General features: G+C 42.5%; 1 protein-coding gene and 1 long non-coding RNA gene across 11 annotated transcripts in view; one reads left to right on the top strand and one right to left on the bottom strand.

Moving 5' to 3' along the window:
• LOC103479415 (myomegalin) overlaps positions 1-25,250 on the bottom strand; it is a 43,817-nt gene that overhangs the window by 12,371 nt on the left and 6,196 nt on the right. For 7 of the 10 annotated variants that reach the window (XM_081598369.1, XM_081598376.1, XM_081598370.1 and 4 more), the window contains exons 1-18: positions 9,188-10,907; positions 7,048-7,185; positions 6,859-6,978; positions 6,686-6,778; positions 6,363-6,587; positions 6,125-6,283; positions 5,938-6,039; positions 5,467-5,604; positions 5,169-5,348; positions 4,856-5,050; positions 4,577-4,759; positions 4,387-4,494; positions 4,211-4,297; positions 3,645-3,748; positions 3,388-3,536; positions 767-870; positions 524-684; positions 126-396 (exon numbers count right to left, since the gene is read on the bottom strand). In XM_081598369.1, the coding sequence (XP_081454495.1) occupies positions 126-396; positions 524-684; positions 767-870; positions 3,388-3,536; positions 3,645-3,748; positions 4,211-4,297; positions 4,387-4,494; positions 4,577-4,759; positions 4,856-5,050; positions 5,169-5,348; positions 5,467-5,604; positions 5,938-6,039; positions 6,125-6,283; positions 6,363-6,587; positions 6,686-6,778; positions 6,859-6,978; positions 7,048-7,185; positions 9,188-10,501 (3,831 nt within the window). In that variant the 5' untranslated portion in view covers positions 10,502-10,907. Of the gene's footprint in view, positions 1-125; positions 397-523; positions 685-766; positions 871-3,387; positions 3,537-3,644; positions 3,749-4,210; positions 4,298-4,386; positions 4,495-4,576; positions 4,760-4,855; positions 5,051-5,168; positions 5,349-5,466; positions 5,605-5,937; positions 6,040-6,124; positions 6,284-6,362; positions 6,588-6,685; positions 6,779-6,858; positions 6,979-7,047; positions 7,186-9,187; positions 10,908-15,847; positions 15,902-15,993; positions 16,151-16,235; positions 16,394-16,474; positions 16,599-18,481; positions 18,559-24,894; positions 25,006-25,250 lie in introns of those variants that run through there. The other 3 variants (XM_081598378.1, XM_081598373.1, XM_081598371.1) reach the window with 3 other exon arrangements.
• On the top strand, positions 10,901-13,134 carry LOC145548005 (uncharacterized). Its single transcript, XR_014084290.1, has 2 exons — positions 10,901-11,050; positions 11,133-13,134. It is a non-coding gene; the product is annotated as an uncharacterized LOC145548005 (long non-coding RNA).

Genomic DNA, 25,250 nt, shown 5'->3' with positions numbered 1-25,250 from the left:
GACCTGAACCACTGGAGAAAATAGGATTATGAGTTTTACTACGTGGATAAAATCCCATTTGTGATTATGTTGGATTACAAATTGAATAACAATTGCTGTTAAAGTAAATGTGAATAAAATATCACCGTCTCAGCCGGTTTGGACTTCAGGTCCAGCGAGCTCGGCCTCATGCAGTGCCTCTTCCCCGACTCGGCGCTCAGACTAGAGGGGCCTCGCTTCCCCGACACCACTGGAGATGATTCAAACTCTTCGTCGTCCTCCTCAGCGCTGCTCCTCTCCCTCTCCTCCCGTCGGCTCAGTTTAGTCTCTGCGTTCCTCCCCTGACCCCCCGCTCTCGGACACCCCCGACTTTCTCTCAGAGCCTCGTTCTCCTGCTGCAACCTCTGCAAGGCGCTCCTACAGCAAGTAAAAAAAAACAAACACAAAGCCACCAGAAAAAAAGATGATGAATCCACACAGAGGAAGAGGAAAGTCAAATATAAAAAAAGTTTCAGGAAATCTGAGGAGATTCTGAAACATCCACCTCATGTCAGATAAAGACGCGTATCCATCCTCTTCCAGCTGCGACTGCACTTCTTCAAACTGAGCATCTAGGGTCCTCTTGGCTTCTTCAAGCTGCTTTAGGTGGTGCACCGTCTCCTCTACCAGTCGCTCATCACCGGCTCTCTGAGGCTTCGCTGAGGCCTAACGGGACAGGAACACGTCCATTTTGTTCTCAGAAAAGCCAAATATTTTTTTTCTGAAAGGGATGAAAATGGGCTTTTACCTGAGTGGAGTTCAGGCTGTTATCCTCCTCCTCTATGCTGTCAGTGAACTCCTCGCTGCTGCCATCTTCATCGTCTACCTCCTCCTCCTCTTCTGAGCTGAACTCTGGAAGCACAATAACCATGTAAGGACAACATCCACTTCCTCTGGCTCTGTTATGTAATAATAAGTTTTTCTTTCTGTTCTTTGTTTTGCTCCTGCATCACCACTCCATTCCACAGACCTCTCGGCTCTAAACCACCTCACTGGGAGTCATGGGACTGGAGGAAAATGTTATGTCATGTTTTGTTAGCCTGCCAGAAAAAAAACCAAAAAAAAACCCACGCTCACTCTGAACGTGTGGATGTGTTTATGAGACCAACTTTAGAACCAACAGACTCATATAGATTTGGACGTTTGAAGAACTCTGTGCTCGCTGCTCACCACATTTAATAGATTTAGATTTTTACTTAAGTATTGTGGGTAATAATCCAGGAGTAAGAGAGGAACTGGAGAAGACTTTTGCTTTGCAGGAAACAAGAGGTTCAGTGGAAAGTGACTCAGCAGGAAATAGATGCACGCATTCGTTCCTACTGACCAAACAGACTCACACGCCACCAAGTGTCCAGTGAGAGTCGTGGGTTTGTTTTTACAGCTATTCAGAGCATTTTAGGGCCAATTTATCAAATCACTTACTATCAGAAAAAGTTTATTGTTTATCTGTAAACAGGTGTAAGGGGAGGGTTTGTGTTGCTAACGACAGGGCAGCCAACTCACACAGCCAAATAGGGTGTTTATTGATTGAACAATGTGCTGTGTGCACTGAAGAGGGCTGAATGTGGGGCTCTGTTGATACTGTGGCTCCACACTCAGTGTGTTTAAATCATACAAGTTTTTATAGCAAAGAAGTTATTGTTTATATTTTATCAAAGATTCTGCAAAAATCAGGAATAACATTATGACTACCAGCCTAATAATAAGTCACTCTCTGTCCAAGAATCAACGTCTTTAATAATTATTGACTTAAAATAACCTCTTATGTCTCACTGAAAAGTTACTTGTAAGTTAGCGTTGTCATATTTCAAGCCAGACCATAACCTTTGCTCCTCACTTACATCTGCCCCTGAATATGTTCTTCCTTGGATTATTAGTTTTGAATAGTCTACAGACTGGGACCACGCCATCAGAGCTGCAGTACCAGAGAGGCTTTGACCCAGGCGTCAAACTGGCTCACATCTTTCCCTTCCCTGTTTTTCCTGATTTGTGGGCAAACGTTAACTTGTTGCCCGTTACATCCTAATAAAGGGATAACTAGTTGTTCTCAGTGGTCATAATGTTATGCCTGATGTGTGTGTATATGTATATAAATATATATATATATATTTGCAGAATGGGAATGAAACAGGGTGTTAGAGTCAGAACGGTCATGCAAACAGGACAACCATGCCAAAGTTTCATGCTCCAGGAAGCAAAGAGATGGAGGGAAGTCTAATTCGGACAAGAACGTATTTTCATTTAGTTTTCGTGGATCCATTTTGTTTTGTTTTTACAAAAATGAAACAAAATTCTGAAAACTTGATTCAGTTTTAAGATGTCAAACAGAAAATCTCTTTGAGGTTGGATCTAAGGACCATTTTGTGGATTTATCTTTTGGCATGTAGTATTTTTATGACAACTTTCTCATTAAACACAAAAAATAAGTCAATACCAGAGGTCCTTTTGACAAAAAACAGTACATTTATTTTTATTGCATTAAAAAAAAAAAAAAAATGTTGACATTTATTCCACCTCTGAAGCAAGATGAGGTTTCCTGGAATATGTCTTCTACCAATATTAATTTCTAACGGGCAGGCAACGTTTCACATTTGGATATTTCTCACTACAACACAGAACTGATGAGCACATGTTGCAAAATGATGCATTTGTTAAAATTGTGACATTACTTTTCTATATGAAGCAGTACCTACCAGCTTATATTTCATAGGTTTCATCCGTTTTGTGCATACTTGTTACGACTAAAATAAAAATAAAAAAAATAAAAACTGGAGCGAAGCAGGTTTTACGTTACACAGCGCTGAAGAAAAAAAAAAGCTGGAGCTTAAGGTTAACCCTCAAGAGTAGAAATCCTACGCCATCTTCGTTAAATGCAGACACACGGATGACATAAAACAAACGATGGATGGTGAGACGTTTCACTGTAAGGCGCGAGATCGAGTCTCCACAAGACGAAACTTCACTGTGCAACAGCACGGCCGGCGAGACACAGCAATGCGGAGCAAACCAAACTGCGGAGCAGGCAGTTATCAGAAACAATGGAAAACATCCACACAATGATCACAGAATATATATTATATATATATAGATATAGATAAAAGCTCTGAGGTGCACATATTTCGTTTTTCGGAGAGGTTAATGTGAACAGAGCTTGTTCTGTGAGTAGAGCTGGTGCTGACTGGGCAGAGCTGCCTCCAGACTGAGGGTCAGGCTCTCTTCCTCACGGTTCTCTCTCTATAAATCCTGACCCTCAGACCTTAGAGGCAGCTCTGTCTCACTTTAAGACTTTCACTCTGAAGCGCTGAGCGTCAGGGCAGCGTTAGTGAGTGGCCGACTGCAGCCGTGAAGGCTAGTCCCCGCCATTCCCACCTCCAAACTCAGGCTGCCTTTTAGCTGCCCGCTCCAGTGCCAGGGCCATGCTACGGGTCCTGGACAGAACCTCCTCCAGCTGCCCTCGAAGTGCCTGAACCGAGTCTAGTTCGGTGTGCAGGGTCTGGATCTTCTCTGCGCTGCTGTTGCTGTCGAAAAAAAAAAAAAAACATAGAGGAATGAAAAAAATGCGTAAAATCCTAAAAGAAGACATTTTGTAATTGCAGAGATGAAAGCATCCCTCCTCCCCCACTTACCCATCACTTCTGCTAAGTTGGGTCAGATTTTGGTATAGCCTCTTTTCTATCCTCAGGGCGTCATTCAGCTTGTTGTACTCAGACACCAGCTGCTCTAGCACGCACTGGAGACCAGAGGTAGAGGTTAAAAATAAACAGTGCTCTGCAAAACTCTTTTTTACCCCCATTTTGTAATATCACAACCACAAACGTAAATGTATTTTATTCGGATTTCATGTGAGACAAACACAAAGTAGCTCATGATTATCTCTCAAGTCTTCTGCAGCTTTTACAAGTTTTTTTCTCAGCAGAATTTCTCGATATTTAGTTTCCATCAACTGCGTAATTGGAGTTATGTAGGGGTGGAATGGAAATGCATGCCACATTTTTTTACTTAAAAAAAAATTTAATTCATGGATATGTATTCTGTTAGTTCTAAAAATACATGCCGCTTTGCATCTGACTTTGGTATAAATATCAATAAAATGTATCAAATTCTGTGGTTATGTGAATAAAACTATGAATAAATCCACATTATGCAAAAGGATAAAAATGGAAAAATGACTCGTTTCCCCTAACTGACGCACTCTTACTTGCTGATGAGCTCCGTCTTTTGTCGCCGCATTCTGAATCTGCCGATGGGCCAGAGAGGAGCGCAGGTCAGCGATCTCCTTCTGCGTCAAGAGAACGACTCCGTGTAAAAAAAAATAAAAATCGCAAACGTGACTTTGGTGCAGCGTCTCAGAGTTTCAGACGAAGATACCTGAGCCTCCTTCTCCTTCTTCAACACCAGCTGGATCTCGTCCTTCAGAGCCTTCACTTCGGCCTCCCTCTCCTCCTGCATGGCCTCCTCCTGTTCCTGGATCAGCTTCTGACACAAAGTGTACCGTGGCGTAAGATTAGGAATGTAGAAGACAAGGAGGAAAACCAAAGATCGAAGGATCAGCAGGTACCTTAATAAAGGCTTCCTTCTCCTTGAGCAGGCTTCGCAGATGCTCCACCTCTCCTCCCGTCTCCCTCTCTCTTTCTCGCCTCACCTCGCTCAGCTCCTGCTCCGTCTGGGTCAGCTGCTTGCGAAGTTCCTGCTGCTCGTTTGTCCGCTCGGTGATCACCAAGGAGAGCCTGTACGAGTAATCCTGAAAGAAATAAAGGACGGAGAGATTTTTCTAAAGATTTTTCAAGCTCTGATCTATCCATTTAAGGTGCATTTTCTTTCCATCTGCACTGCAAACCTGGAGGTACTGGTCTTTGGAGCTGAGCGTGCTGAGCAGATCCAGGATCTGCGCTTGGTGCTCGTCGGTCTGCCGGGTGCGGTCGGACAGCAGCTCCTGGAACAGTTTCTCTTTAAGGGCCAGCCGAGCCTTCAGCTCCTCCACGACCCCCGTTGGGCCGGCCTGGACCCGGGCAACGAGGGCGGTCGTTAGGTCCTGCACGTGGTACACAAAACAGAAAGCAGCGTCGGCAAAAGTAAAACCGGCAGCACAGGTTTGGGCAGCCAGCAGGGCCTTCGGAGGCCCGTATGACGGAGGACGTGTTGGGTGTTACCTGCATCTCCTGGCTGCGCGCCTGCAGGGCCGCCTGCAGCTGGTGGATGATGGTGTCCTTCTCCCTCAGAGCCGTTTTCTCCTTCTCCTCGCTCTTCTGCTTCAGCCACTGCAGGTTCCTGTAGGCCTCCGCTGCCTGCTCCAGCTCCAGCTCCTTGCTGCGCACCAGAGCATCCAAACTCTGGCAGTGGAGGAAAAAACAAGCCCACACGGATTCATTCGTACAGACAGCGAGAAAAAGACATTTACAATAAAAAATTAAAAAATAAAACAGCTCTGACATTCGCCGATGAGCGTACCGTGATGGTTTCCTCGTTGTTGGACAGGATGCAGCGGAGCCTCTCCAGGTCGCGCTCCTTCTCCCTGAGGGCGAGCTGCAGCGCCCTCACCTGTCCCTCGCGCTCCTCCAGACAGCGGAACTTGTCATCAATGGAGTGCTGCGAGCAGAAAACCAATTACTTATTGGGTGCAACTCCAGAACATTGTGCTTCTTTTGGAATAAGAAACAAGAATAAACATAAATAAACAAATTAAAAAAAGAAAAGTACTGAACACCCTTTAAATATTCTGGCGTTCTGATCTTTAAGTTCCTACAGTCGACTGAAGCCGACCGTGTGAACGGTCCACCCACGTTCAGCCGTGACGCTCATTTCACAGGTCGTAAAGTTGACTAAAAAGGCTTTCTGTGATATAAAAGCTAATTGGCATATTTAAAAGGGGAATGAATGATTGTCATGCAATTTTCATAGAGGAGTATGTGGCTGCTTTACCTCCAGAGCTCGGTCTCTCTCCTTAATCCGCTCCCTCAGCTTCTCTAGCAGAGCATCTCTTGGCTTAGAGCTTTTTGTCGACTCCAACATGTCACAGTACTCCTGAAGACAGCAACAGCAAAGATCAACGCCCGCTCCGTGAAGCGTATGAGCATGAGAGTCTGTGTCTTTGTGTGCGTGTTCCTACCTCCAGCTGCCGCTCCTTGTCCTGCAGGGAGCGCTCGAGCTGTGCAATGATCCCGTCTTTCTCTTGCGACACTGCCGTCTTCTCTGCCTCGCATTCCTTCAGAGCCGCCTCTCTGGTCTGAAGCTCGGAGCGAATCTTCTGCAGAGCACTGCGCAGGTCCTGTGGCGGGAACAGGAGTGATTACACACGCGCGCGCCTCATGCAGTTAAAAAAACGGCACGGGAACGGCCGCGCTGACCTGGTTGTGTTTTTCTGTGACCTCCCTGTGCTGCAGTTCCTCTTGTAGGTCGGAGCTGAGCCTGTCCTTGAACCTCAGCAGGTCGTCGCCTTGCCTTTGGCTCTGCCTTAGACTCCTCTGGCTGGCCTCCAGCTCCAGACCCAGAGAGAACAGAGAGCTCTGCACCCGGACCAGCTCGCCCTGAAGCTGGCCGAACGTCAGGGACTCGCTCATCCCCACGGGAGTCTTGGGAAAATATGAACGATCAGGCTGCACGTCTTAACCACGAGTACGGACAGATTCTGGGACGGGAGACGTGACATAAAACACGCTGCGGGTCTCACCTGGCTTTGAGTGAGCTGGCTACGATGGGCCAGCTCTTGCAGCTTGCACATAGTGCTGTTCTGGCCTTCAATCAGATGGTACAGCTCCTGTGCCTTCAGAGAGATGAGCAAAACGGGAGTCAACTCACTTAAAGAAAAAAATGTTTCAGATTTCTATGTCTGCAGACACGGACCTCGCTGTCTTTGGTGGTGATGGACTCTGTGAGGCCCTGAATGGTTCTTTCCTGACTCTGGGCTGCCTGTCGGAGCGAACGCAGCTCACACTCCATCTCGTTCAGCTTCTCCTGCAGCTTCTAGAAATGGAGAAAAAAAAAAATCAGACCTGCAGTGATTAAAATGTAGCTATTTTTAACGCGCCTCACCATGTTGTTGGCCTCGCTCTCCTGGATCTTTGCCTGCAGGGATTGGACCTGGAGCTGAGCCTTCTGCAGCTCGCTGACGCACTGACCCGCCGCACATTCGTACTGGTTGAGCCGACTCTGCTGCTCCTCAACGAGGCTCTGAAGAAGATCATATTAAACCTGATTTATTTGTAATCAACTCGTTGTTTTGTTTCATATTCGCATAAAGTGTACAAAAAGAATAATCTCTTCTTAAAGATACACATTTTTACTTTTCGGGACATTACTGTGGTTCATTCAGGCTGCAGATAACAGGAGAACATCAAAGGCTAATAATCTCTTTGAGCTGTCAATCTCCGTCACAGAATATGCTGAATTAGGACATTTTGACCATTAAAGGTCCTCCTTCCTCTTGAGAACGCAGAGACTGCTGTTCTAGTACTGACTGATCACAGCTGAGTTTTCACAGAATCACCTCTTTGCAGATTTTTCTTAAGTACTCCAAACTGTTCACAGAAAATTCAATTATTTCTTGTTTTTTTTCTATTTGTTTCATAAAATATATGAAAGAAAATGTAGGTTGAAACACCTAGATGCAGTGCAACTTGGCAGGCTATTGGTAGGCGTTTGCAAGGCAGCCGATTTATTTTCCTTGGCACCGTTTAGCTTAGCGGAGTTAAGGAAGGCTGTATATAATAGTTTCTGTGGAAGTGCAAGGATGGTTTGTTTGGTGTTTGAACGATTAAAACAGGTAGTTATGTACATTTTCAGAGATTTCAAGTATTCACAAATTTGAGTTATTTGTGGGAGGCCGTGGTCTCCAAGTCCCAAGAATACCAGTAGACCAGTGTAATGCTAGCTGTGCTAATAATGCAAACCACCAATATAAGATTTTACAGGAAGTTCAAAATGTCAACTTCATTTTGTTTTTGCTTTGCAAATTCATGCCAGATTTACATCCTTTTATATTATGCCTCTTAAAGAGGAATTTAAACGGATGGACACCATTGTAAGCAGGTTAAAGCTTTGCTAAAATATCAGCGATTGCGTATCGGCCACAAACCTCTAATTGTTCATCTCTACAAGCTAATGGGCCACACGAGGCAGAGAAGACACTGGAGTGGTTTGTGAGTGCGGACATGCATGACTGCACCCAAAGTGTTTCAATAAAAGCATCATTACGTGATAATTTATACGTCTACCAACACCGAGGTTAGCATGTTGTGAGGTTCAGAATTTAACCTAATAGATAAGCAATGTTTTTCTTTTCAAAAACAAACAAAAAGAAAATAATTAAAGCCTTGATTTGTGCTGCTGAAGCAGCAAACCAGGGCAGAGATGAGCTGAGAAGGTCTGACATTGTGTGGATCACTTTGCCTCAAGGTCTCCAGAAAATAGGTCAACAGCGGAGCCACTCTGTCTTTGAATGTCTCCCCTTATCTAACCTACTTCAGTCATCGGACTGTGCTTAAGAGGATGAATGCATCCCCCTCGCAGAAGATTATTGATTGGCGTGAGCTGAGATTTGTTGTAGTTTCATCTGAGGAAAACATGACGAACTGAACAGCCTCTTGTTAAAGTGCAGACATTAATATCTGTTGACGTGGTGTTGGGTGCTAACGTTGTGAACGCCAAGACTGGCTAAAACTTCAGCTTTCATCTGTTGTGTAAATGCCGCAATGATATCTCTTCTACAAAAAAATCTATTCACAGAATCTCAGTTTAGAAAGTTCAGTCTATCTCTGAAAGATATTCAAGATCTATATGAAAAATGGTTGCACTTTCATTTTCTGTTTCCTCTTTTGAGAGACGCAGTCATTAGGGAATCGGGCCATGTCATGTGCAACTGCCTACCGAAACCTGACTGCTCTTGCAAAGTGTGGTATAACCACACACAGAAGCCTAAGCACATCACACACACGCACAAACCACAGCTCACATCCTCTTGAGCTGAAGCTATTTGGAGAGGCTGTGGGTAGTGTAAGTAACTGACAGCTTGATTATGAAGCTGCTTAAACTAAAAAAAGAGAAGGGAGTAATTCTTCATGGACAGGGTGCGCAGTCAAATGCTGAAGCCTGTTAGCCAGATTCACTCAGGGTTCTGCAGAGTAATAAAATAGTTCCTCTCAGCAGCAGCACCGTTTTCTGTAAGGTCTAGTACCTGATGTGGAGGTGGGGGAGGATACTCCTTGTATAAATCGTTCAATAAATCCTCCATGTCAGCAAAGTTCAGGTCGTGATCGTCTTCCAAATTCAACCTGACCAAAGGAGTCTCTGGCTCGGGAGTGGGCATGTGGTTGTCTCTCTCTCCATAAGGCATCCCAAGAAGAGGATCTGGGAATCGCAGACGAGCCCCTCCATTCCTGGAGCTCCGCCGGATGAGGACGGGTAGTTTGCTTCCCTTGGTGTGCTGGACTGGGCGGTGGGTTGCGTAGCTTTGCAGCAAGCAGAATGTCAGGGAAAGACTGGGCCCAGGTGAGGACAGCGTCGCTCCCATGTGCTCCTCAGACAGAGAGTCAGATATGTGGTCGTCTATTGCCGTTTCCCCAGAGGAGATCAGTGATCTGTCTCTCAGCGCTCCAGGCTGAGTGTTGTCTTCGATCATCTCCAGGGATGCGACTGACGGGCTGGAGCTGCCCCGTCCAGCCAGAGTGCGATCACTGTCTGAAGTCCGGGAAACGTCCTGAGACCCAGGGACCAGGGTTCGAGATGACGGGGCCTCCTCTGAATCATCCAAGTTCTTCCTCTCCACGTCTCCATCCCCTCCAGTCACACTCCCACCAATGACGCTGGCTGAGTATCTGGTTGATGGCCCGCAAGAGGTGCTTCTTGCCAGCTTTCTGGGCACTTTGCAGACCGCTTCATAGTCAGAGTCTGCCACCCGCCAGTAGGAACATCCTCGACACTTTCTGGGAGTGCTGGGTCGACAGTGGTGCGTGCCTGTACCGGTGGCCTCTGACCCTGGATCAGCAGGGCAGGTAGGGTGGTGGTGATGGTGGCAGTCCAGCCCATCGTCAGCCCAGGACTCATACAAAGAGTAGACCAAATCCTCCTGGAGCAGGGCACAGTACTTTGCATGGGTTAGACCCGAGATATCCACCATCCCATCTCCAGACTCTTCATTAGTGCCGGTGAACGTCACAGCGCCGTCTTCCGGATTAGTCCTCCGGTACAAACCGCCAATGCACTGTCTCAGTCGATGCTTCTCCTGCAACAGCCGCTGCAGCCTTTCGATGGACAGGGCCTCCACTCGGGCGATGACTGTGTCGAAGCGGTACATGCGGTCCAGCATGAAGGTGCACTTGGAGCAGGCAAACTCCCCCCTGCCATCCCGGGTCAGCTCTCGACCCAGGGCATGGGACAGCAGCACATGTAAGTTAAGTTTGGAGGCTGGGTGGAAGATCCATCGCCTCTGGTTACCAAGGAGCTCCCGGCCACAGATTCTACATGTCTCCTTCATCTTGACATCAAGCATTCTCCTGGCTTTACAATATGAAGTAGTGGGTTATATCAGACAGGCAACTCAAACATATCAGAGCATGGATCAGTTTAGATCCCTTAAGGGTGACTAAAGACACAAACAAGACCCAACAAAAAATGAAAATAAAAGTTCTAATTTAGTCTTTTCAGACTTAAATCCAATCAGGAACGCATAAATAATTCCTGTAGACTTTCTTTGGCTGCACATGTAATTCCAGATGGGACAGCAAAGATCGGGATAAGCGTAGATGAAGTGATTCTCAGATATCCATCAGTGCAGGATCCCGCAGGATGTGCAGGTGCAACGTGAATATGGCGCACGGAGAAAGAGGGCATGTCTCTTTAATTTAACCACACTCGGTTTCTCTCTGTGTCGAGTCTCCCGGCTGTCAGTAGAGCGACGTTTTATATTTCCCAGCAGCGCCATCCTACACGCCTCTGCAGCAGCACCAGCACAGCTCCGGCTGACTCGGACAGGTTCATGCTGACCGGGGAGCGTGACGATCCGCCGGCCTCCACGCGGACGTGCCGCGGTGACACGCTGGTAAACGGGGCGATCCTCTGGCTCCTCCGTTCCTTCTCTGCGTCTCTAAAGAAGCCAGTTTTTTTTTTTTTTTTCATTTCAGAGCTACAAACGACGGCTACACGTAGAGGCTCCCAGCACAGAGACGTAAAGTGCAGGAGATCCTGCGGGGAGATAACGCTGTGGCTTCCGAGGAGACGGACCTGCAGCGGCGGAGCGCACCATGCAGGAGGAGCGGGGGGTGGAGCAGCCCGGTGCAGCTGCGCTCCGACCTTCTCTGATAAATTATCACCGCAAATGCCGCTTGGAATGGAAACTTAACTAATAACGCACCTTGACAAATCAAATCTACATTTCTGAATTAAATAATTTTTGATGTTATTGCTTTAGCGAAAGAGTGGCGCTCCCCCGTCGGGAGACTGTTTTTCGCTCCTGCCGTGTTGACTAATATCAGTGCGCCTGAATACACAGGTGAAATGCTCAGCAGCCTGCAATGTGAAATCAAGTGACCCGAAGAGCATGGGAGGCGCAATCACAATGCTTTTAGAGCCAAAATGTAAATGTGGAGGATCAAAAGTCAAGCAGTTTAAAAATAAATAAGTTGTCAAATAATTGTAGATAGTTTAATTACATGAAACTGCATTACTAACCTGAACAAATAATAATAAACTACTTGTATTACGAGCGACGTTTCAATTAAAACCTTATATAATTATTTCAGAGAACTGATTATGATACTTAAAGCAGGAAGGAAAGATAACAGCAACAAGAGTGCCAGCTAGTGTCCAACAAGCAATGTCATAAAAAATGTAAATAAATATATTCATAATCTAATAATTAATTTTTTTTTAATCATTGCTTAAACTCAACATATATTAAAATCCTGTAGAAATATTACAATTTATTTTTAGCTTTATGTCATATTCCAAGTGGTATAGTCCATCATGAAAGTCCTTATGACTCCTTGAATGAGGAATATGAAACAGTCTCATTTAATAATGATATATATAACTTACAGCACAGTGTCTGATTCTGATTCCCTGTTTTCATGGCAACAGGAAATATCATCAAACAAAACTTGCATGTGATAATCAAACAATCAGAACTTTATTCTCTATTTCAGAGTCCCAGCTTATCCTCACAGTAACTCATTTCCTCTAGCACATCATCCATATACGTTTCACCCTTTGAGCAGACCCTCTGTGTCTTGATATGTCTCTTTTATTATGCTTGAATGCTGCTTAATAAAGGTTATTACTGAAACTGAGGCACTTCCTCTAATTCAGCTCTCTCTGGAAGTGATAGCTACATTCGTGGTGGATGTAAATGACATATTTTCCAGGTTGCATATGTAAAACTACGACAATGATGGTCACTAATAAATGTGTAGAGTTTCTATCCATTTCAAGCTGCCTCCCTTCTCCTCCCGGCATTAATGTCTGTGGTGTCTGGAGGGTCAATTAAGATGAGCTTGTATGGCTGATGTGGGTCTGAATCAACAACACAACTTGATATCAGCGTTGGGGTCCCTGAGCACTCAAAGGTTAACCTGACCTATCGACAGCCCAGCTGAAACCTGAGCCTTTAAATGGTTGAACAGGGATGTGCCTGCAGCACTCACGCAAATATGAAAGAGAGCACTTCATGGAAACATGGACGCACGCACACACACACACACGCGCGCGCGCACGCACATACACACACACACACACACACACACACACATGCACCATATGTCAGTGTCTTTCTTTGACAGAAAACCTGAATGCTGTCACTGTTTCTTCATATGTAGAATAAAATGGGTAGACACAGAAGCGAAGAGAAGAACAGTTTCTCACAAAACCATAAAATCAAATAAAAGAAACCTTCGGAACTAAATTCTATAAAAACTCTGTTTTCTACTTCGTTTAAACTCTGCTTAGCATGACAGCTGTTGTCATTTTAAAACAGTCATCATCTGTTAGATATCACATTATTCAGAATAGTGTTAGTTTTCTAATTTGTGGATACACTAATATAGATTTGATTCACCTTTGGCCCCCTTTTATTGTAAAAATGTGCTCCTAATTTAATCAATAACAATAATAAACCTGCGATTCGTAAAACTGCTCCAGTTTACTTTGTTTTCCCCACTATCTGTGTGTTTTCTACTTTTACTGACAGACTCTGTGCATCTGCACATTTTACTTTTTCTTTTAACTGTGCGCTTATGTTTTTTTCTTGGGCCTGAAATTTTGCTTGTTTTTATGTTGTCTTGAAATAAAATTGCAAAATAGGATAGATTAGTTTTAACAGATTTGCCTTTCTGAACATCTTACCAGTTTTTAGGTGAAAAGCCAAAAAGATAAGGGTCTACTATCTCCGTTTTCTATACTTTATTCTCTCATACAGCCACAAAACTTATGCCACCATAAATACCGACCAGCCAGGTGGTATTCATCATGTATCTTAATCATATTTAAACTCTGCACACCCTTACAAACTCTTATGACCTTCCTTTTTTTCCCATGTCGCTTACCGTAAACCAAAACCCAAAACCTTGTTTATGTTTTCTCCAGGCTCAGAGGCGCACATTTTCCTTTCATCTTGTTTCAGGTTCAAACTGGGAACCTGTTTTGTGGGTCTATTTGCATCTTTCATTTTAAATTGATTTACAAGTGAAAGTGGATGCAGAGGCACCATTTAAATAGAAATCTGTCTGTGAGAAACACAGACAGCAACAGGAGAGAAAGGCTGGGACCATTTAGATCAGAATTAAATTCACTCTGCTGAGATAAACGCATCTGAGTGGTTGTGATTTTGTAGGAATAAAGCCGGGTTTCTGTGCTAGGACAGAAAATGGTGGTCAGGATTTGATGTGGTATGAGCAAAGCTGTCTGTCCTTGAAGATGTCATTGCAGAAACAGCTCGAGAGTTAAATTAGATTGTGGCACTTTCTGCGATGAGATGAAGCCTCTGTGACACAATGCAGCACACACTGCAGGCTGCTTCTTTTATGCCACGTCGCTCCTTTCTGTTAGCTTCAGAGGACTGCAGGTATTAATCAGTAAACATGGTCGCAGCAGACTGCACACAGCCAGGCGGCGATGCAGCCCAGAAACGTTCTGTGGGACGTTTCTCACTGTTTCACTCCCGGCGCTACGGACAACCGCTGCTTTCAGCTGCTGTAAAACGATGCCTTCGTGTCTGACGATATCCCGCACTTGGAAATAGTTTTTGTATCGATTATTTCATATTGATTTTTGGGCAAAATAAGATTTTATTTAGAAAATAGTTCTAATATTGTATTTGTTTAACTTCCACAATTGGAGAAATTGTGTTACAAAAACAAAGCAAAACAAAAACAAAAAAAAAAATCAATAAAATAAGTTTATATTAGGAATAGGCAGAAGTTTTATCTATTTCGTCCATATGGAGGCAGTCTCTCCAAGGAAGTTTTCTTTTTACATGGTTTATTTAAAAAGAAATGAGAAAGAAACACGATTTAGTTTTTCTATACTGGTAGAGCTGGCTTCTTGCTGCGTGGCAAAGTTGTAAAAAAGTTTTAAATAAATTCTTGTTTTCTTGTAGCATAATCTCGTAGTAGACATTTAAGATAAATTTAACAGAGGTCATCTGGTTAACCGCTTTTAACCAAAAGGATAGAACTTGCTCTTGTTTTATAACATTTCAGAAGTTCAGAGCACAAATAAAAAGGCAGCTTTGACCATCCCTCCTCAGAAATCTCTTTTGTGGTATCCAAGGTTTTTGCCACATAAGACTAAAAGTAACAGGTTGAATGTCACAAGAATCAGATTTGAGTAAACGTCGCTGAATGTCTGTGGTCCTATATGCTGTTAAATTAAAGCGAAAGCAAAAAAGTGTGATAAATAAACTAAACATACTCTGTATTTAAAACTTTCCTTTTTGAGAATATTTAAATTTGTTGGCTGGAGGGCTCAATTGGTATAATTCTTCAACTGAGACAGGGGGCTGCGCAAAATTATTCCAAGGGTTGAACTTTGAATAACCTCGCTCCAGGCGATCAAGAGTCCCACATCCTCAGTTTTCTCTTCATTAATTTATACATAAAGAGTATGCAAATGTTCTGTTTTACTGTCTTGCTGATAGACTAAATGATTATCTATTTTCTGTTTAGCCGCAGAGCCCAGCAGATTATTTATGTAAAATCTGGCATTTTATATAGACGACATCCACTCTAACAAGGATCCCAAGGCTGTTTGGAAGAGAAACATGCAGCATCACAAGTCCTCCACTCTGCATAATGATGGGCATGAGTTGCTTTTTCACACATTCATCCTTTGTTTCACACCAGACCCACCTGGGGTGTTGCCTTAAAAGCCCAAACTTTGTCTCATCTGACCAAAAAAAAAAACCAGTTTTAGGGAAAGTGCCACTTTTGCGGTGGCAGAAAATAAATGTTAAATTCCAGCGCGCCTCTCAAAGAACATAGATGGATATCATGGAGACTTGGTGATCGCTAGATGTCACTTTTTGTTGAGGTTCCTCAACTTTACACTGTAGAGACTTTCTTTATCTTCCATACATCCTCCTTACTGAGGGGACAAGATAAACTCAGGACCTTCTCCTGTCTTTACAAAGTATGTCTGGTTTCCTATGAAGCAAAAACACCATATTACATTATTTCCTCAAGATTTCTTTTCTACAAATGACTTTTATATTGTTTTGTAGGCAGCACTCATATTGACCTTTGCTTTATACCAAAAATCAGTTTTGGTTCAGAACTGTATGGGAGGAACGACACCAAGGCTGAACGATCCAGTGTTGTATCAAATCCCCAAACAAAACAAAACTAACCTGCATCTCCTGTTCGATGCGAAGCCTCTCTTGACTAAGCTCCTCCTGGTAAAACTGTCGAACAGAGAACAGATTACACTTCAACCCAAAACCTACAGGTGTTTCTGCTGGTGAGACTTTTTTTTTTAAGGAAAAACTGAATTTACCTCAACATCCTTGTCCTTCTGCAGCAGAGATGAAGACAGCTCCTGAACTTGTTCCTCCAGCTCTCCAACCCTGTGTGTGAGCATCGTCTTCTCGCCGCACAGCTCCGTGATGAGAGCCTCCTTGGAGCGAAGTTCTTTAGTCAGTTCTTCTATAAACCTGAGCGTAGGCAGAGAGGAGTCATTAACGGTAAGGAGGGATTCATGTGAGTACTTCTCTCTTTGTCTTCTTTGGTGTTCTGTACCTGTCTTTGTTGGCGTTGGACGGGAACAGGATGTTTGGAGATCTCTCGTCCTCAGGGATGTCCTCCATGGTGGCGTCCAGGGAAACGAGGGAGGCGTGAGAGTGGGATCCAGCCAGCGAGGCCATTCTCTCGGCCTCACTACGCGCTAGCTGGGCCTCCTAAAAAACATACACACATCTTAAGATTCGTCAGGTTGAGGCTCATGCGTGAGATTTACAGGTCGGACGGAGCACACCAACCTCCTGCAGGAGCTGAATTTTCGTCTCAAGCACCTGCTGCATGTGGTCGATTTCCCGCTGTCTCTCTTGACACCGCCTCTGTAGCTCTGCCTCATTGTTGTTGGTCAAGCTCTCTGCTGTCGTGCTGCAAGAGTGAACAAAAAAATAGTAATTCCGCCATCAGAAGACAAAACAAAGAGGTTAATACACACAGGATTAATTTCTATTATCTTTTGTTTTCCAAAATGCTAATATTCTTCATTTATCTGATGAAACTTGTTCTGAGTTTCCCCTCATTCTCTAAGAAAATGATTATAAATGAAGATTGTTTGATAAAGCATCACATTTGATCCTTTTCAATCCTGTTGCAAAAATGGCTAAGTTATCCATTGAATAAAATCCTCAGCTAACTTTTAAACTTTTAAAAACATGGCGAGTAAAAAAGTCTTTCATTTAGTTTCTCTGCTCTCCATCCAGTATAGACTCATTCTACTCAGGAGGCTCAATCGCATCTCTTGGAGCTCATTTTTCCCACGGAGCTCTTTGTGCTAAGGACGCATGTTTACTTTTTGCTTCTGGAGTTTTCGTGCAGTAAATGGTGGTGTTCAGTTTCTCCCCCCTCAAGCCAAATGTAACCGAGACGTCTAAATGACACGTCCATTTGGTTGAAAAATAAAAGATGCCTCTATTGATGTCTCTGTTTACGTTACATTGTCTGAACAGAATCCAGTTTATGCTACATTTTACAGGCCTTAATAAGGTAAATAACAGACATCATTGAAATTCCCAGTATTAACGGGCGTCCAGCTTTTGGAAGACACTTAGCAAAACTCTATTTTTATGTAGTTTTCATGTTACGTGGAGTTTTACATTTCGAATCTTTAATGTAAAATATGTATAACCAGTTACTTTGCCTGCGAATGATGAAAGTATAAGGTCCCCACTGTTTAACGGTGCGCACAAATATCAGAAGGGTCAGTTTTAGGACATGATGGAGACATCATGGAGGGTCAAGTGAAGATATTAGTATGTCACCATGTTTCTGTCTGCTGGTGTATCCTTACAAATGGCCAATTATAGCAGAGATAAAGTGAGTGTCACGGCCATCATGAGGGCAGTTATTGCTATTCACGGTGATCGCATACTGGTGCAATCACTGTGAATAGCGGTGAATATTAAACACCTTCATTGTCATTCTGAAGGTATTGGGAAACGTGGGATTCACTTCAACTCAAAACCTTTTGTTACCATAATGAGCACACGCTGCGATACTGCATCTAATTGACTAAAACTTGACCTTTTAAAGCGGTGTAACATTTCTTGATAACATTACGTCACTCTTGGTGAGCGTCCCTCACTCCTCCAGTTGTCTGTCTGACTTAGTTAACAACTGCATCCCAGAATGGCCCGCGCCTCGCTGTCGCCACGAACCCTGCCCCAGACGCTCTCTACGAACATTTTTAACTCCGTCTGCCACACGCAGCGGCTTCGATAACTGGGATATTTTGAACCCGTGTTAGCAGTTTGAGTGTGTGTGTCTGACAGACGACTGCCCTTGTGTGAAGTGAAGCCTCAGGGATGCTGCTTAGGAATCCTGGCCTGCCAGTGTTTTGACGGCTATAAACGATGGTGTGGAGATAATTAGACCAAAAGTCTGGAAAGTGGCTGGATAATTTTAATCATGTAATATTTGTAATATTTATAATATGACATAATTATGGAGGAGCTTGTGCCTCTCTCCGGTGGTCAATGGGCGAAAGGAGGTTTCATTTGATTAAGAAACCCTGTATACCAAGCAGTCCCATTTTAAGTCTTGTGTGTTACAACAGTCCGGACAAAAATATGTTGCAAATCATAGACAATAGTAAGCAGATTCAGATTCCTGTAACATAATTACACACGAATCCTTAAGGAACCTCTTAGGATAAAGTCCATCTTAACCTCAGCAACTTCAGCTGAATTTAATGAATTAATTCTAAGGCTGTTGTTTCAGCCAGAACTAATATTAAGGGATATTTGCAAACTCACAGGGCGTTGTCCAGAAGTTCTTGTTTCTCCTGCAGCTCCTTCTTCAAGCTCTCTACTTCCACCTTCAGCTCGATGTTCTGCAACAGATGGGAAGCAAGAAGCAATGAAATAGACCTGACGATGTTTGTTCCAATGTCTGCAAATAAAGCTAAAAGCAGCCGTACAACATTAATGATGGCAATACAGTAAAAGTGATTCCGTTTACTTTCTTTATCCCTTTACGTATATCGCCTTTGTAGTTATTACAATTGCTTTTCAGACAGGCTTGGACTAAATGCTTTGGTTACGCTTCCACAACCCTCTCACAATAGTTTGCTGCAATTTTGACCCATTCCTTCTCACAGAACTGGTGTAACTGAGGCCAGTTTGTCAGAAAACACGTTTTCTATACAGTTTATTTAAGTATTTGCTTTCAGCTACTTCAAACTATTTCAGGCCATTTCACCACTGAAAATCAGTGGGGGTTTTTTAGCCAGTATAAAAGTTTATTCATTGAGACTAAAGTCAGGCTATGTTATCTTATAAACTTCAACAAATTTTCACTTGAATATAGACATGAACAGATGTATTTACCTTGATGCATTGTCACCTTTTACTTCCATCTAAATTTGATTATCTTTTCATCTTTTTTTGCCTATTTTGCAGAGAGTTGGCAAAAACCTGTGATGAATTACAATTGGTCAAAATATTGATAATATATGGGCCAAAACTCCTGTGGATAAAAATGTTTGATGCACAGTTATACAGAACAAAGATCTCAAGGTTTATGCAGTGAGACTCCACACCTCATGCATTTACCCAATTTTGTCTAAAACACACATTTCATTGCTGAAACGTTTACTTGTGTAAATAAAAAAGCAGTTCTGTTTCCTCGGACTCTCCCAATACGCTGTGGCCTCTCTGCTGTGTAAATCAGCACCGATGGGTGTTATGTGTCATCGGTACAGCAGGACATCTGACTGTGCTGTCATGGCTTTTATATTTAGAGCTGGAGCATTCAGAGCAGCTCAGATATTCACTCACAGGGGCCAGAGGCTGAAGTCCGCAGTTTATTTACCTGCTTGAGCCCAGAGGGGGCATTTAGGGGGCAATTACTTTGCTTACATGGGGACGGGGTAGGAGGATTTAAAAAGGGTGAAACTCATTCTTTCCATTCTGTCCACTGACAGGCAGATGAGAACCATTTACCGGATCCTCTTTCTCCTGCATGTTATCATGGATTAAAGTCTTTTCTGGCTGTGATGTTTAGAAACAACAGCAAGATCTAAAAAAATCTGCAGCTCTTGCAGCCAAACTCTTAGAAAACCTTTACAGCTTCCCTCCATCCACAACCATGAATATTTATTCTGGAGCCATGCCCATTAACCAGTGTTGCTTAGAGGTGAGGATCAATGCAAAAGTTACATATCACTCATATTACAATCACTTTTTCGGACTAGAATCCCCACGCTTTGAACCATGCAGCTTATAGCCCGGTGTGGCTTTTCTGTGTATTTTTCTTCAACCACCAGGGGGCTCTGTAGCAGGAAGTGAATCATTGGAAGTCAAAATTGGAAATCAAAGAAGAAAGTGCTAATTTCTTCAAACTCACATGATGCAGCTTTTAAGTTGAAGGCTATCGATCTGGCTGTACAGGAGGGAAATGGAGCTGCTTCACGTAAACTCGGGGTGAACAAAACCATGGTTCGGCGTTGGAGACAGAGGGCTGCGTCCTAATAAATCCAGCAAATTTATTAGGAGGCAGCCCTCTGCTGCCCTCTGCTGGGTCGCTGCCGAGAGCAGCGAAGATACCAGCGGCTTATAGCCCAGTCTGGCTTTTTCAAAAACTTTGTAGCTGCGGCTTATAATATGGTGCGCTCTATAGTCCGGAAAATACGGTATACTGTTAATTCAATTTTACTCAGATTTTAAACAGCACTGTAGTAGTTTAGACATTTTTAGTGGAGAAGCACAGCCCACTTTTTGGTATGAAAGTTGTCAACAGTGGAAAAAGACAAAGGTTTTGCCATTTTCCGTTTAAGTAAGGTGATGAAGTCAGAAGAAGCACATATGACATTAAAAAGAAAGACATGCTTTCTTTATACAGAGGTGCTTCTGTTGCTACAATAAGGAGTTAGACGGCTATTTTGCACCTGTGATATTTCAGAGTTTTGCCATTTTCATAATTTTTCTACACAATTTATAGTGGTACAACAATGCAATTCAAGCCGGAAATTTAGATTCATGTTAGTTTTGTGGACATTTTGTCAAACTGACAAAGGAGCAAACTGATTTGTAGCTCACTGCGGCAGATACCTCTGAACATATTACAGCAAAGTTGCTCTGTTTTCTCCTTTTGAGCTCCCATCTGTCCCTGAATGTGCTGGATTTGGAAATATTGGCAGCTTTTCAGTGATTTAAGTCAGAAGTTTACATTCCTCTGGAAATAAACACAGCGACTCTTGCTAGCAATGCTAAACATGGTAAACATGGCAAGTACTCAATTTAAGATTTTAAATGTGATTTTAATCCCTGTTTTTATGGTGTGACATCATTTCTGGTCTTCTTGTGGATTAATGACCTCTGACAGCAGGAAGAATAACTTCTAACATTGTTAATTCTTAAATCAGTCAAAGCTTAACAGAAGAAACCTTAACAGAGAAAATTATAAAACTCTGGTGCATTTTAAGTTTTTATACAAGAAAGAAATTTATGAGTTTCAATCCAGAGTAAATTCTGCTCTTGTTTTATTCTGTCATATATATGTCATTGTAAGAGCTTTAGTAAATCTGTGAAAAATTGTTTATTATTGACATGGGGGAAATACCCTTCGTTCTCATCTAATTATAACAAGTCAAGGGCATGAGTTATTTTTTTTCTTCCCTGTCACTTGACAGGTTATGCAGATCAGCATACTAATTATTTAGGAAAATTGCCCTGTTTGAATTTGATTACATAAATCAGTTTTACAAAATTTTCACCATTAGCAATTCATCCATCCATCCATTTTCTTTATACCCTTGACCCTTAGTGGGGTCGGGAGGGTTGCTGGTGCCTATCTCCAGCTAATGTAACTGATGCAAAGCGATTCACTGGGGTTTCTAACTTTTGGTTAGAAACCCCAAAAGTTTATCAGAGAGTATTTACGTTTGGTACTTACAGGTACACGAATAGACAGTATAACACAGATGAGAGCCGACTCGGTGTCAATAACATAGTTTACCAGAAGACAGATATCTTCCGATCATGAAGACAGATCTAATTATAGATACTCATCACTGTGCACCTGCTATTTACACTCTTCCTGACCCGAAGACCCTCAGCAACAGCTCTGCTTTTAACTACGAGAGGGGAAAAAATGGCTGATTGCAGGGGTGCAATGAACACATAATGTGATGGAGATCATTTATTAATTAGGTGCTATCAAATAGTATGACAGAATCTGACTAAACTGTGTTGTGATGTCATAACATCTTATTTTACATGAAAACAGGACACAATAATTTGCAGATTTGTCTGTTGTTTTCACAGCAAAGTGAATTTCTGCTACATTTCACTCATATAATACTGGAAATGTTAAAGTACAATCTAATCTGTTTTTGAGTTTATGAGGTTCGGGCATTCTGCTTAAGCCACATGTTGACATTCAGAGGTGATAAAAGGCCTGATATGGTAAAGGGGGACGAGGGAGCTAATAGCACATTCGGCTCGTGGACATTCATCAGGATACATGTGATAAATAAATCAGCGCACTGAAGCCCGATCTATAAATAGAGATTCTGGAGTGTGATGTACCCAGGACTCACACACCTCGCATGCAGCGTGTTTCACTGCCAAGTTTCACAGATATGACCGACTCAGGTCGGGCAAAATCACAGCAAAAATAAGATTTAGCTTTCAATAAACTGAATTTTCTCATTGACCTTTCGCCACAGAGATTGAGAGATTGTAAAATCCCATATCGGCACAGCAGCAGTCACTTTACTCAGTCTCTACTGGTATGCTGTGACAGTGGAAGATAAGCAGCAGAAGGCTTAGGTCTTGTTTAGATGGATCTCGCAGACTCTAAGTTGCTCTTATTGAAGAGTTACAAGGAATCAGGAAGGATTTTCAATAAAGGAAATGAAAATATTTGAGATTTAAACGCTGGCTTGAACAGCAAAACAACAGCTGGACAGGGTCACCTTACTGTAAATGCACATTTTACACAACCAGACAAACACAAGGACCGAATGCATTTAGAAACACAGCAACACATTCCATAGATGGGCGTGTCTTAATTTCATTTCACTCCTGTTTGAGTCAGTAATTGTGTAATCTCAAAAATAACCATTCCAAATAACCATTTCAAAGGTCAAAGACTGGAAGCAGGAAATATTGAAATCCACCCAAAAGTTGCATGAAAACGACAGATTTAAAAACAAAGCAAGCGGATATAAAAGTGCAGGTGACTGGGATTTAAAAGTATAAATGAAGCCAAAGAGATTATTTTGTGCAATTCACGTAGTGCTGAGCAAAATTAGAAGGAAATAACTGATGATTCTTTTGATACGGCAATAAGAGGATATTATCTCATGAAGGATTAGAGATCAGCTTGCCTGCAGCATCAGTGCATAATGGTTCTTGCGTATTAAAAGTCATCTGTGCTTGAACAAAGTTGATAAAAGTTTACAAACTAATTAATCTATGTTTCAAAAATGTTGACAAAACTTTATGACATTATATTTTTTGCCATATCATAAATCATTTTAGACTTTACTTGTCACCTCTATTTAGTTCATCTGGTTCCTTTTTCATTGTCCACCTGTCTCGGGGTTTAAGGTCCTGATCTTTCATTATCTGCAAAGGTCTGTGATAGTTTTGAGTCTTAATTGTTTCACAGTTTCCCCACTTAGAATTGTAGCAATCAAAGAAAATAAATCATAGAGCACCACCAGGTACACCTCTCACAAACACACCCCGCTGTATGTCTGACATTAAATCAAATCAGTCAGGAATAAACTACAGCCTGCAGCCTGAACACATTATGCACCCAGTCAACAATCAACTGACTCAGATTTGTTTTTAATACACAGTCACTGGAGAGATATAAAGGTTTTAATTGTAATTCTAGTTTCAAATATTGCATACCAATGCTAATTTACTAAAAATGTCATAATAAAATCCAGTAACCATTACATCCTATATTCATATGACTTAAGTTGAAAAAAAAAAACAACAACAACAAAGAAAACAAGATTTATGCATCTGAATAAGTGAATACAACTGCAATGCCTAAAATTTTAATTAAAGATAGTCTCACAATCTGCTTTGGTAGCTCATCAACATTTCTCCATCTTTCACAGTTGAAGATCATCACATTGCCCTTCCTGTTGGCCCCTGACTCGTTACTAGCTTCAATCTCTTGGACAAAGCAATCTGGATTTATACTGAATGAAGACACCAAATGCAGGTACAACCATTTATTGTTTTTAATTCTATAACTCAATCTCCCTGAACCATTCCTTTAATATTGCCTTAATATTGCATAAAATGCAATGACAATTTAGGACATGCAGCAAATGTATAAATCATAGCACATTTTATTTGCTCGCATCATGATCCAACACCCAGACGTGTCTTTCAGTTTCAGTGTTAACCCAGAAACTAAAGAACAAAACAAACAAATTGATTAATATGTAATTTGAAGCTTACCTAAGGCAGTTTTAAAAACAGTGGTAGCTAAACATCAGTAATGGATTACACTCCTTTAGTTTCCACTTCTTTACTGTTCATGTTTTCCAAATTAACACCAAACAGCTGAATTTGAAATTTAGTATGTATCCGAAAAGTTTAAGAGCTTTTATTCAACCAGCTGGCTGGAGGTGTTCAGCAGCAAGTGGAGGAGGGGCAGCACTGTGTTATTCCACACTTCACACGGTCTGAGAAAACAACAGGTGGATAGCAACTAATACATTGGTATCCACCTGTTGGATACCAATGTATCCACCATTTCTACTACGAGAAATTAATGCAGTTTGACAAACCACATATTTGCAAATCCTTCTGGGTACCACAATGAAAAGCAAAACTACGTTAAATATATTAAGAAAATGTGTGTGAGAATTTACCGCTTGGAAGTAAGTTAGTAAGTATTTCTGAGAAATTAGCCCCAGTTAAGCTGAACTGGAATAACTGGTCAATCGTGGTAATTACAGAACTCAGAAAACTGAAGTAGGACAAATATTAAGTTTTCCACAGAGCAGCTTCATCTCTCAACAACAAACACATTGCAGTTCACCACACCTACATCAGCATCACAGCTGTGCAATCAGGCAGAGGCAATAAATCAACATCTGATCAGAATCACTAACTATGATTAATGTGCAACTGCTCGATGCTAAATTCCTCCATAAAGCAAAAAAAAATGCCCTGGCAGCAGCCGTCCTACTCACCGTACGGTAGACATCCTCACTGCTCTCCTCGTACTTCTGCTGAATCCTCTCCTCCAGGAAGTAGATGCGGAGCTTGAGGCTGAAGTTCTCCTTCTTCAGGTCATTCAGGTGCTGCGATAAAGTACGGTAACCGTTAGACATGACCGTCAAAGCGCACCGACACTGTTCAGCATGTCCGTTATAGATCAGAAACAAATGGACGTCTCTGCATCACGGCAGAACGACGAGTCCACGTTAAAGGACGGTAACGGTCCCGGCCTGTCCGTCTGTTAGAGTCCCGCCGCAGGCAGACATGCTACCTCTGTTTCCATGAGGGCATTCTCTCAAAAAGAGAAGTACTAACAAAGTGACGCCTT

This window comes from Poecilia reticulata, chromosome 17 (assembly GCF_904066995.2).
Source record: "Poecilia reticulata chromosome 17, P_reticulata-male-v2, whole genome shotgun sequence".
Taxonomy (NCBI): Eukaryota; Metazoa; Chordata; class Actinopteri; order Cyprinodontiformes; family Poeciliidae; genus Poecilia; species Poecilia reticulata.
The sequence above is the reverse complement of the archived record's forward strand: the minus strand, read 5'-3'. Positions and strand labels throughout refer to the sequence as shown.